General features: G+C 43.2%; 1 protein-coding gene across 4 annotated transcripts in view; it reads right to left on the bottom strand.

Moving 5' to 3' along the window:
• tnk2b (tyrosine kinase, non-receptor, 2b) overlaps nt 1-12,408 on the bottom strand; it is a 298,847-nt gene that overhangs the window by 185,880 nt on the left and 100,559 nt on the right. The window contains exon 1 of one of the 4 annotated variants that reach the window (XM_087993479.1): nt 4,412-4,618. The exons of 2 other annotated variants lie outside the window; for them this stretch is intronic. In XM_087993479.1, the coding sequence (XP_087849605.1) occupies nt 4,412-4,474 (63 nt within the window). In that variant the 5' untranslated portion in view covers nt 4,475-4,618. Of the gene's footprint in view, nt 1-4,411; nt 4,619-12,408 lie in introns of those variants that run through there. One more of the 4 variants, XM_087993481.1, reaches the window with a different exon arrangement.

The following is a 12,408-nucleotide window of genomic DNA, read 5'->3' as shown; positions in this document are numbered from 1 at the left end:
ACTGTTTTATGACAATGATTTCATAGGCCTTCTAACTGCGACAAACGAACTGAAGGCATTTTCCAATGATTTTCTACCAACACTTGTACTGATCTAATTTTTCTGATGGAAATAAATATTTTTATTCAGATTATTATCACTGAGCAAGCATGTATTTCACTGCAACAGGGGCAGGAAACAAGTTCATTGAAACAAATCACAGTGCTTGCTAGCTCTAAACAGAATTTCATAATTACTTTAATAACAAAATAATCACTGCAAGATAGAAGGTGACTTATTCTCAGTCACAAAATAAATCGAACACAGGTTACAATCTTCCCCTCAGCACACCTTTGCAAACAGCGGCAATATTCAGTAACCCTTGACAGGTGTAATGTTGTCAAGCAAATACAATCACGTTTTTAAAAATAATCAAAAATTCAAGCTCCTAATCCAGCATGCAAGAAAAGCATTGCCACAAAACAGCCACAACACAATAGAAGCACTTTTCAATTTGCTACAGTAAAATGCCTACATTGTGCAAATGCAATGTGGTTGACTGAAAGCTGCCCTCTGAAATGGGCAATGAAGCCACTCAATTTTAGGGTAAATAGAGATGGGTGACTAAAGTTGGCCTTTCCAGGGACATTCACCCGTCATGAAAGAATAAAAAGAGGGAAGCAATGGATGGCCCAGTGTATTGTCACTAGTCTACTAATCCAGAGGGCCACAATGTTCTGGAGACCTGCATTAGGCTCCCACTGTGGCAGATGGTTGAATCTGAATTCAATAAAATTCTGGAATTAAAAGATAATCAACACATCAATGTTGATTGTGAAAAAAGCCATCTGGTTCACAGATGTCCTTTAGGATAGGACATGTGCTGCACAGCAACATGGCTGTCTCTTAGCAAGCCATTCAGCTGTAGGAAACCACTAAATATAGTCTCGAAAAAAGGGATTGAAGCCAGTCAGAACAACTGGCATCAATGTAGACACCCAGCTACCTCGGCCCTGCCAACCCCACATAGTCCTCCTTACCAATATCTGGGAGCTACAGCCAAAATTGAGAGAGCTATGTCACCCCCTATTCAAGCGACAGTCTAACATAGTCATTCTCTCCAGCTTGATCATAACACACCATCACCATCACTATCCCTAGATTTATCCCATCAGCAAGAGTGACCTGGCAGAGGAGATGACAGAGTGATATACAGTTGGAAATGAGTTGCCCTGGGAGTCCTCAAACTTGACTCCAAATTCCATGAGGTCTCATGGCATCACATTATACAAGGCCATGGAAACTTCCAGTTGATTACCATTTACTAACACTCCTCAAAACCCTCACCCTTGATCTGATCAACCCATAATGTTGAATACCACTTGGATAAGTGTGGCAAGGTTACAGAATGCATTCAATGTCCTCCACCAAGAGTGGCTTGGCAGAACCATGATCTACCAGAACTAGTCAAATCCCAAAAGACATATCTGCTAAATTGGGACCATAGCATACAGTGAAGGAACGAAGAGAAGGATAAAGAAAACCTACTTGACCAATCAGCCTGCTGCAGATGCAAACATCCATGACAGTATTGCCAGGAGTGACCACTGTACAGATCTTGTGGAGATGAAGTCTCAGCTTCACATTAAGGATACCCTTGATCATATTCTGTGGCACTATCACTGCACTAAATGGCTCTCACAAATTTAGAAACATAACATTAGATATCCAAAAGTAGATATAGGCCATCAGCAGGAAAACTGTTTGCAAACAATCTGGAACCTCAAGGCATGACGTATCTTCCAACCTACCATTACCACCAACCTGGTGGTTGGCTGGAGGGAATACTTGGAGCAGCATCAGCCCATCCTAAAAATGAGGATACCTGATAGACACAGAGGTATAAAACTATTTGCATGCCGAACAGAATTAATAGCAAGTGATACATCAAATTAAGCAATTTCACCAACAAATCAAATCTAAGCTCTGCAGCCCTGCCACATCCAGTCATGATTGGCGGTGGACAATTAAACAAATCTCTAGAAGGAAAGACTCTATTGTCAAATTCAGGAGGGGCTCAACTCATCAGCGCAAAAAATCTTCTTTAAAATTTTTGAAACAACGTTGAGCCAGAAGTGATAGGTGGATGATCCATTTTGGATCCTAGATACCCTGATGCCAGTCTTAAGCCAATTCAATCCACACCAAATGATATCAAACAGAAGGCACAGTATACTGCAAAGCCAATATTCCTCAGCGTAGCACTGAAGACATCTATTCTTGATCTTGCCAGTTGGTCAGGTACTACAACACTATATTCAAAAACCAGCGCTAATGCAATCCAGCCAATCACCACACTCTTGGCTGATTCTCAACACTGTAAAAGCAATGCAAGGTTCATCAACTGTGCTATCAAGCATTTGCTTGGAAATTACCTGCTCACTGATCCCTCTGTTTCTGTTCCACCAGGGCCACTCAGTTCCTGACCTAATTATGGCCTTGGTTCAAAAATGGACCAGAGAGTTGAACTCCAAAAGGTGAGGTGAGTGTGATTGCCCTCAATATCAAAATCATAATTGAAAAAGTATGGCATCAAGGACCCCTAACAAAACTAGAGTCAATGGGAGTGAGGGTGAAAATTCTCTACTGGTTGGATTCATACCTAGCACAAAGGAAGATGGTTGTGATTGTTGAACTCTACCATATTAGCTTCAGGACACCTGTGCAGGAATTCCTCAGGGTAGTGTACCAGGCCCAGTTATCTTCAATAGCTTCATGACTGATCTTCTCCATCATAAAGTCTGAAATGGGAATGTTTGTTGATGGTTGCACAACATTCAGCAACATTTGTGATCTCTCAGATATTGAGACAGTCCATGTCCAATTGCAGCAAGATTTTGAAAATACCCAGCTCTGAACTGACATGTGGCAAGTAAAAATGTTCTACACAAGTACCAAGCAATGACCATCTCCAACAAGAGAGAATCTAACCACCACCCTTTTAACATTTAATGGTATTGCCAAAATTGAATCCCTCATTGTCAACAATCTGGTATTTCATTGACCAGAAATAAACTGGACTAGCCTATCAAGTACCGTGGCTACAAAAGCAGAATCCTGTAGCAGGTAACTCACATCCTGATCCTCCAAAGTTTGTCCACCAATCGACAAAACACAAATCAGCTGTGTTAGAATATTCCACATTTGCCTGAAGGAGTAATGTTCCAACAACACTTGAAAAGCTCTACACAATCCAGGATAAAGCAAGCCTCTTGATTAGCACCACCTCCAAACATTCAGCCCCTCCACTGCCAAGGTTGGCAGCTGTGTGCCACCTATGCAATATACAATAGAAATTAAACAAAGCCCCTTAGACAGCATCTTCCAAATCTACAACTGCCAGCATCTTGAAAGACAAGGACCTTTTGGATGGATTGGGAACCTCACCAACTGGAAGTACCCCTCCAAGCCACTCACCATCCTGACTTTAAAATATATTTCCGCTCTTTCAGTGTCATGGAGTCAAAATCTTGGAATTCCATCCTGAATGGCACTGTGGGTCTACCTGCACCACATCAACTGCAGCAGTTCAGGAAGACAGTTCATCACCAGCTTCTCAAGGGCAACACATGATGGGCAATAAATGCTGACCCAGCCACAAAATATCCACATTCCATGAACGAACATAACAGAATGAAACAAAAATTTATTTAATTGCAGTATTCCTTTAATTTAAAAAAAAGTGTTTCTTCCTTACTTCATAGAATCCCTCCATTGTGGAAGGAGGCCATCAAGTCCACAGGGCCACCCCGCAAAAGCATCCCACCCTGACCCGTCCCCTCCCCCACTCTGACCCGTCCCCTCCCCCACCCTATCTCTGTATTTCACATGGCTAATCAACCTAGTCTGCACAGCTCTGGACACTATGGACAATTTAGCATGGCCAATCCACCTAAGCTGCACAGTTTCGGATTATTTGGAGATACACTGACATAGTTTTCATGTTACTAAATCAACAAACGGTTTGTGAAATCAGCCATTATTCAGTTTGGCCTGTTTGTGATTCTAGACCCACAGCAACATGGTTGCCTCTTAAGTGTCATCTGAAATGGTCTAGTAGGTCATATCAGTTATACTCAAGAAAGCCAATATCAACATCTTTTCAAGGGCTATATCTGGTCGGCAATAAATGCTGATTTTTCCAGTGACGTAAAATCCCGTAAATATTCAAAGGCATTCTAGTGCAAAAATGGTTCTTTCCCAATCAACAAATGATCAAAAATATGTTAGCCTTTTATCAAGCTGAAACCAGAATATTTCCAAAGCATAAAAGACAATCAATCTCTGCAATTCCACATTACTACAGGATTCTTAATACAGTACCATGTACTTTTTGCAAGATGCAAGATAAATTTATAGTACACAGTTATACCTCCTCTTCCTCGCTTGACAGCCGCTGATATTCTGACTGGTCGTTCATATCTGGATGATTCATTTCAGTTCTCCACAATCACATGAGAATATAGCTGTTTTCAAGGATGCTGCATAAAAAAACGCTTTGCTCACTTTTTACTATCCTCCAGCTCCCTTTTTCTTTTGGGTTGCTTCCTCTGTGCTGAAACTGCGGGTCTCTAAATGTTTGCACAACCTACAGACACAGTGACATTAACACACACTGCATATATGTATACCCCTCTCTCTCCTACTCGCCTAACCTTACTGGCTGCATCGGCTGCTTTTAAACCATTCAGCTTCTGCTTTACTGGTTTAGAGATGCTGCATTAAAAACACATGATCACGCCCTCAGTCTATCCATCTTTTTAGCATTCTCAAAGCAACACAGATATTCTTGCTACTTATTCTTCCCTCACAGTCTCTCTTTTGTTAATCCTTCAAATGGTCTGTTTTTTTTTGATCATTCATTGTGTATTAATTTCCTACCATTTCGATTCTATGCGTCCGTTATTTTTTCAGCTAGAATGCATTTCTGTGACTTGCTGTGTCCTTTGCAAAAATGTTGTGTGACTACATGCCATACAAAGGACACAGATGAACACAGACTGCAGTGTCACTCGGTGCAGTGTACTGCCTAGCTCACTGTGAAAATAACTATGCTTCATTAATTACTTAGTTGGTTTGGAGGGGGTGGGGGGAACGGGTGGTAAGATGTGTACAGCATAAAACACCAAATCAATCAATCAATCAAAGCTTATTAAAACAGATGATGCTGTTTACAGTCAGAACTGCTAAAACAGCTATTCTTCTAGAAAACAGAATTTCTTCAATGATATATTGACACTTGGCTGTTTAGTTTGTGTTCCAGGAAGTCAGGAACTGAAACTGCCTCCCAATGTCTACAGTTCCTTCAACAGAATTATTGACAAGAAAACAGCAAATGCCATCCTGGGGCAATACAGAATATGTAAACAACTTGGCATTTTTAACATTTTAATCAATTATTTATCTTGGCAAGATGATAGGAACTCAAAACTTAATTCTCCTGAAACAGTGATTTGACAACATTATAACTTTAAAACTACATTATTGAACTCTAGTTGCACAGAAAAACAATCTTAGGATTATTATCACTTTTCTGGGTTTTGCATTGAGATCCATTGTACACCTGATGTTGAAATTTGGACTCATTCTTTGTTCTTTATTTCCATAAAATAATTGCAATCTTGCAAAACTAAAATCAACCAAAAAGCGATCAGCTTCAAACAAAAGCAGAAAGGCCAGCCACCATTTCCACCACTTCCAGCTGGATGCCAGATGCCTCACCTCCCTGATCAGCATTCTGCATTGACTGTTCCCTCCAAGACACTGTTATCCACTCCTCCACTACTCCAAACGCCTCCCCACACTCCCACAGGACCTTCCCATGCATTGGCAGAAGGTGCAAGACCTACCCATTTACTTCCTACCCCCTCAACATCTAAAGTTCTAGATACACCTTCGTGGGGAAATAGCAATTTACCGGCACTTCATTCAATCTTGTCTATTTGATTCGCTGTTCACAATATGGTTGCCTCTATATTGAGAAGACAAAACACAAAAAGAGTGACCACTTTGCAGAACATCCACATTCTGTCTGCAAAAGTGAGCCCAAGTTTCAAGTTGCCTGTCACTTCAACCCATAACAATGTTCCCTGGCCAACATCTCTGCTCAGATCTGAAGTACTCCAGCGAAGCTCAGCACAAGCTGGGAGAACTTTTCATTTTTTGCATGGGGATCCTGCAGTCTTCAGGAGTCAATACAGCAAACTTTTTATTAACTGGTTCCTACAGGAATAGGAGTTTGCCTGTTGATCAAGAGAGCCACATAATCACTGTAAACACACCAAGTAATAGAAGCATAATGCAAGGAGTAAACACATTCCTGTTACACTTTATTTCCAGCAAAATTACTTAAACGGTCATGTAACTTTGCCTTAAATAAAACTTACTGGCAGTGAGACTTCTCACTCACAGCTTCAAATGACAAGTTGGACATCGCGATAACACAGTAAACTTCCAGTATTTCAGGTATATAATTTTTGCTGGTTTATAAGAGTGTGCCGGTTCAAAAGGTGCTGGTTAAAACAAAGTTTTCTGTAATTTTAGCGCTGAACCTCATCTTCCACATCATTTTCCCACTCCAGTCCCCAGGCCTTGTCATCACATGGGATGCTTTCAGCACAGCCAATGCCCATCATCAGCTTTTCTTTTTCCCTGGCTTACCACTGTCCATCCATTTGCTTGCCTAACTGTCTTTCTCCCTCTGGGCTCAGTTGTCACCTATCCTTTTACTCCTTTTCCATTGCCCACCCTGTCTTCAGCATATATAATCATCCTCACGTAGCTACTAGCAGTTCTGATGAATGATGACTGCACCCAAAATGTTAACTCAGCTTTCTCTCCACAGATGCTGCCTGACTTGCTCTATTTTTCCAGCAATTTCTCTTTTGCTTTCAGATCTCCCAAATTTGCAGTTCTTGGTTTAATTAAGTGATTAGCTTACTCTCTTCCTATCAACCTTTGGGATTATTAGACATGTGTAATGGAGAAAGTGAGGACTGCAGATGCTGGAGATCAGAGTCGAAAAGTGTGGCACTAGAAAAGCACAGCCAGTCAGGCAGCATCCGAGGAGCAGTAGAATTGACGTTTCCCGTGTAAACTCTTCATCTGGAATGTCGTGGGGTGGGGGGTGGGGAGGGGAGAGGTTGCGGTGCTGAGAGATAAATAGGAGGGTGGAACTGGGACTGGGCAGAATGTAGCTGGGAAGGCAATAGGTAGATGGAGGTAGGAAGTGATGGTGATAGGTTGGAGGAGGAGGTGGAGCGGATGGGTGGGAAGGAAGATAGACAGGTAGGACAGTTCAAAAGGTCAGTGCTGAGTCGGAGGATTGGATCTGGGATGAGGTGAGGGGTGAGGGGGATGATGTGGGGAGAGGGGAGATGAGGAAACTGGGGAGATCCACATTGATCCAGTGTGGTTGGAGGGTCTCAAGGCAGAAGATGAAGCGTTCTTTCTCCAGGCGTAGGGTGGCTAGAGTTTGGCGGTGGAGGCAGCCCAGGACTTGCATATCCTTGGCGGTGTGGGAGGAAGTTGAAGTGGTCAGCCACAGGGCGTGTCCCAGAGATGTTCCCTGAAACGTTTCATAAGTTGGTGCCCTGTGTCCCTAAGGTAGAGGAGGCACATCGAGAGCAATGGATGCAGTAGATGAGGTATTTGGATCTGCAGGAAAATCTCTGCCAGATGTGGAAGATCCTTTGGGGCCTTGGACAGAGGTGAGGAGGGAGGTCTGGCACAGGTTTTACACCTCTTGCGGTGGCATGGAGATGCCAGGAGTGGAGGATGGATTGGTGGGGGGAGGTGTGAGCCTCATGAGGGATTCACGGAAGGAATGGTCTCTGCGGAATGTTGATAGAGGTGGGAAGGGAAGTATATCTCTGGTGGTGAGGTCTGATTTTAGGTGGCAGAAATGGTGGAGGATAATGTGTTATATCGGAGGTTAGTGGGGTAGAAGGTGAGGATCGGAGGTGTTCTAGGGCAGAGATGCAGGAAGCGAAGGAGATGCACTGGAAGGCATTGTTGACCACGTGGGAGGGGAAATTGTGATTCTTAGAATAGGAGGCCATCTGGGATGCCCCGCCTGGGAACAGATATGGCAGAGGTGGAAGAATTGGGAGTAAGGGATAGTGTTTTTACAGGAGAGGGGTGGGAAGAGGTGTAGTCCAAGTAGCTGTGAGTGTGTATGGGTTTGGAGGAGATGTCAGCGTTGAGTTGGTTGCTGGAGATGGAGCCGGAGAGGTCCAGGAAGGGTAGGGATGTGTCTCAAGTGAATTTGATGTCAGGGTGGAAAGTGTTCATGAAATTGATGACCTGTTCAATCTCATCATGGGAGCACGACGTGGTGTCGATACAGTCATCAATGTAGCAGAGGAAGAGGTGAGGAATGGTGCCAGTGTAACTGTGGAAGATGGACTGTTTGACGTATCCAAAGAGGCAGGCGTAGCTGGGGCGCATGTGGGTAATCATGGCTATGCCTTTGGTCTGAAGGAAGTGGGAGGATTCAAAGGCAAAGGCAAAGTTGTTTAGGGTGAGGACCAGTTCCATGGTTGAATGAGTGCTTCGGTGGAGGGGTACTGGTTAGGTCAGCGATAGAGGAAGAAACGGACAGCAAATAGAGTAGAAATCCAAGGTAACTATCAATACCAGATTTAAGGTAATCCTTTATGTTATATACACGTTTCCAAGAAAGGAAGGCTTCAGACAGGTTTAATTATAGAAAATCAAGGCAGCATGCTGCACCATTATACACGTTAAAGTTAATAATTTAGACTTTGGTATTACCAGTTTAATTAGGGAGCACACTTCAGCAGTCAAGCTAGGCACGTCCAATATCTGTATTGCAATGATACATGAATGCCCACTGTGAATAAGGGATTTGGGAAAGGCAGAATCAATCACATGGAGTGTGGAACGTTATTTTGGAGTGTGAACAGGTGACCAACTCCACACCCACTTGATCCACGTCACTCAGATGTGACATGGCAGCATGGCTCAGCACTGGCAGGTGTCAATTGTGTCGCAGTACTCGTACGAATCACACGTGCGTTGCTATTAGGAATTTTTTGTTTTAATTCTCTGTGAAAATCTCATTTATTTCAAAATCCGGAAAATTCCAAATTCCGAAAAACAACTAGCCCCATCCTGTAGATCCATAAAGTGATTTGCAAGAAAACACCTTGTTTTTTTTTAAATCAACTTTGCAATTCATATTCAAAAAGGTAATAAAGTGGAAGAAATGAACTTGCTCTGTAGTACTGTACACTGAAGCTCACAGTCCTATTGGACTAACTTGACTCTTCTGAAGTTTTTACCTCAACCTATTTCTTTCAGAAGTATTTCCATACGAGAGTCCATCTCTTTTGTGGCACAGGCTATGGATGTGTATAAGAAAAAAAACCTACTTTAAATGTGCCTCAGTATCATTGGTGTAAAACATTAACACCATTTGACAAAACAAATGCATGGAGATTGAAATAACTAGTTCACCAACACTGGAAAACGCTGGTTCCAATCTAAATCTCACCTTCACCAAGAAGCAAAGATTAGCCACATTCACAAGGTTTTAACACTTTCTGAAATTGAAGTCTTCCTTTCCCGGCAGAACTTCAAACCAGACATATACAAGTGCCCCACAGCTGCACTGCATGGAGGATTTTTAGTAACTCTGAACATCAACATCTAATCCTGCCAACAAAAACAGAGACTCCCTAAAGACAGCCAGCACTGAAATGCATTTTGGAGGTTAATAGGGTGACAGAGTCAACAGTCAAACACAGCAATTAAAAGACAAAAAAAATCAATGCACACAGACCTGCTGAAGTCATGGAAGAGAACATTAAGCCAAACATTCCGATCAACCTCAAGGACCCTGTTATGGAGAACTGCAGACAGATAATTTTTGTCATTTTATGTACATGCAAACACAAAGATATTCACTTCATTAGCCTAATGAGGTGATGCTAATGCCAATGAAGATGTGCTAGTGATTCCCTTGTAGCATATTTGAGTATGTTTCAAATCTATATTTAAGTCTATAAAAGCTATATGATAACATTTAAAAATTATATAGTGTATAGGTTTATATCCAGAGGTTTTTGATGAATAGAAAATGTTTTTCTTAAGTATCAAACATTTTTTTCATCTGTAATGTTCAATACATTAAAGTCATGAATGTATCCTGCAATTTCCAGGACCACTGTATAAAACTTTGAGAAAGTAACCACATGCTGCTGGGAAAATATCTATTCTTTGTACACACTCATGTTAGCCATCCTGACCTTTTGGAATTTCAAGTACTTTACCCATTTTTTCTACACAATACAAAGAGGTTAAACTTTTTAAAAACAAGGTTACTTTTAGAGGGATGGCAGTGAAGGCAGTGCAATGTTCCTCTTGCAACATGTTTGAGGTGAGGGATGCCATGGACGTCCCTGCTGATTACACTTGCAGGAAGTGCACCCATCTCCAGCTCCTCCAAGACCGTGTTAGGGAACTGGAGCTGGAGTTGGATGAACTTAGGATCATTCGGGAGGCAGAGGGGGTCATAGATCGGAGCTTTAGGGAAGTAGTAACTCCAAAGATTGCAGATAGATGGGTGACAGTGAGGGGGACTGGGAGGAAGCAGCCAGTGCAGGGAGCCCCTGCAGCCGTTCCCCTCAAGAACAAGTATACCGTTTTGGATACTTGTGGGGGGACGACTTACCAGGGGTAAGTAACGGGGCTCAGGCCTCTGGCACGGAGCCTGTCCCCGTTACTCAGAAGGGAAGGGTGGAGAAGAGCAGAGCAATAGTAATTGGGGACTCGATAGTTCGGGGCACAGATAGGCGGTTTTGTGGGAACGAGAGAGACTCACGTTTGGAATGTTGCCTCCCAGGTGCAAGGGTACGTGATGTCTCTGATCGTGTTTTCCGGGTCCTTAAGGGGGAGGGGGAGCAGCCCGAAGTCGTGGTCCACGTTGGCACCAATGACATAGGTAGGAGGAGCGCTGAGGATGTTAGGCAGGCTTTCAGGGAGCTAGGTTGGAAGCTCAAAGTTAGAACGAACAGAGTTGTTGTCTCTGGTTTGTTACCCGTGCCACGTGATAGAGAGTCAAGGAATAGGGAGAGAGAACAGTTAAATGCCTGGCTACAGGAATGGTGCAAGAGGGAGGGATTCCGGTATTTGGATAACTGGGGTTCTTTCTGGGGAAGGTGGGACCTCTATAAACAGGATGGTCTGCACCTGAACCTGAGGGGCACCAGTATCCTTGGTGGGAGGTTTGCTAGTGCTCTTGGGGGGGGGTTTAAACTAACTCTGCAGGGGCATGGGAACCCAGACTGTAGCTTTAGGGTGCAGGACCTGGAGTGTAGGGAGGTTAGGAACATGGCATCAATTTCAAAGGAGGATGTCTGTAAACAGGAAAGTGGCTTGAAGTGTGTATACTTCCATGCAAGAAGTATACGAAATAAGGTAGGTGAACTTGCAGCGTGGGTTGGTACCTGGGACTTCGATGTTGTGGCTATTACGGAGACATGGGTAGAACAGGGACAGGATTGGCTGTTGCAGGTCCCAGGGTTTAAATGTTTTAGTAGGGTCAGAGGTGGGGGTAAAAGAGGGGGAGGTGTGGCATTGCTTGTCAAAGATAGTATTACAGCTGTGGAAAGGACGATGGATGAAGACTCGCCATCTGAGGTAGTTTGGGCTGAGGTTAGGAATAGGAAAGGTGAGCTCATCCTGTTAGGAGTTTTTTTTACAGGCCTCCTAATAGTCCTAGAAACGTAGAAGAAAGGATTGCGAGGATGATTCAAGAGAAGAGTGAAAGTAATAGGGTGGTTGTTATGGGGGACTTTAACTTTCCTGATATTGATTGGGAAAGCTATAGCTCAAGTTCGTTAGATGGGTCAGTGTTTGTCCAATATGGTTTCCTGTCACAATATGTAGATAGGCCAACAAGAGGTGAGGCCATACTGGATTTGGTTCTGGGTAATGAACCAGGCCAGGTGCTAGAATTAGAGGTAGGTGAGCACTTTGGGGACAGTGACCACAATTCGGTGACTTTTACTCTAGCGATGGAGAGGGATAAGTGTGCACTACAGGGCAAGAGTTATAGCTGGGGGCAGGGAAATTATGATGCGGTGAGGCATGACTTAGGATGTCTGGCTTGGAAAAGTAAGCTTCAAGGCAAGGGCGTAATTGATATGTGGAGCTTGTTCAAGGAGCAACTATTGAGTGTCCTTGATAAGTATATACCCGTCAGGCAGGGAGGAAAGGGTCATGTTAGGGAGCCATGGTTTAATAAGGAATTGGAATCCCTTGCTAAATGGAAGAGGGCGGCCTATGTAAAGATGAGGCGTGAAGGTTCAATTGGGGCTATTGAGAGTTATAAGGTAGTCAGGA

The sequence above is a fragment of the Chiloscyllium plagiosum genome, unplaced genomic scaffold (assembly GCF_037043375.1).
Source record: "Chiloscyllium plagiosum isolate Xiang-an unplaced genomic scaffold, Cpla_swu_hap1 HiC_scaffold_13, whole genome shotgun sequence".
In the NCBI taxonomy this organism is placed as follows: domain Eukaryota; kingdom Metazoa; phylum Chordata; class Chondrichthyes; order Orectolobiformes; family Hemiscylliidae; genus Chiloscyllium; species Chiloscyllium plagiosum.
Note: the sequence above shows the minus strand (reverse complement) of the source record. Positions and strands in the feature narration are given on the sequence as shown.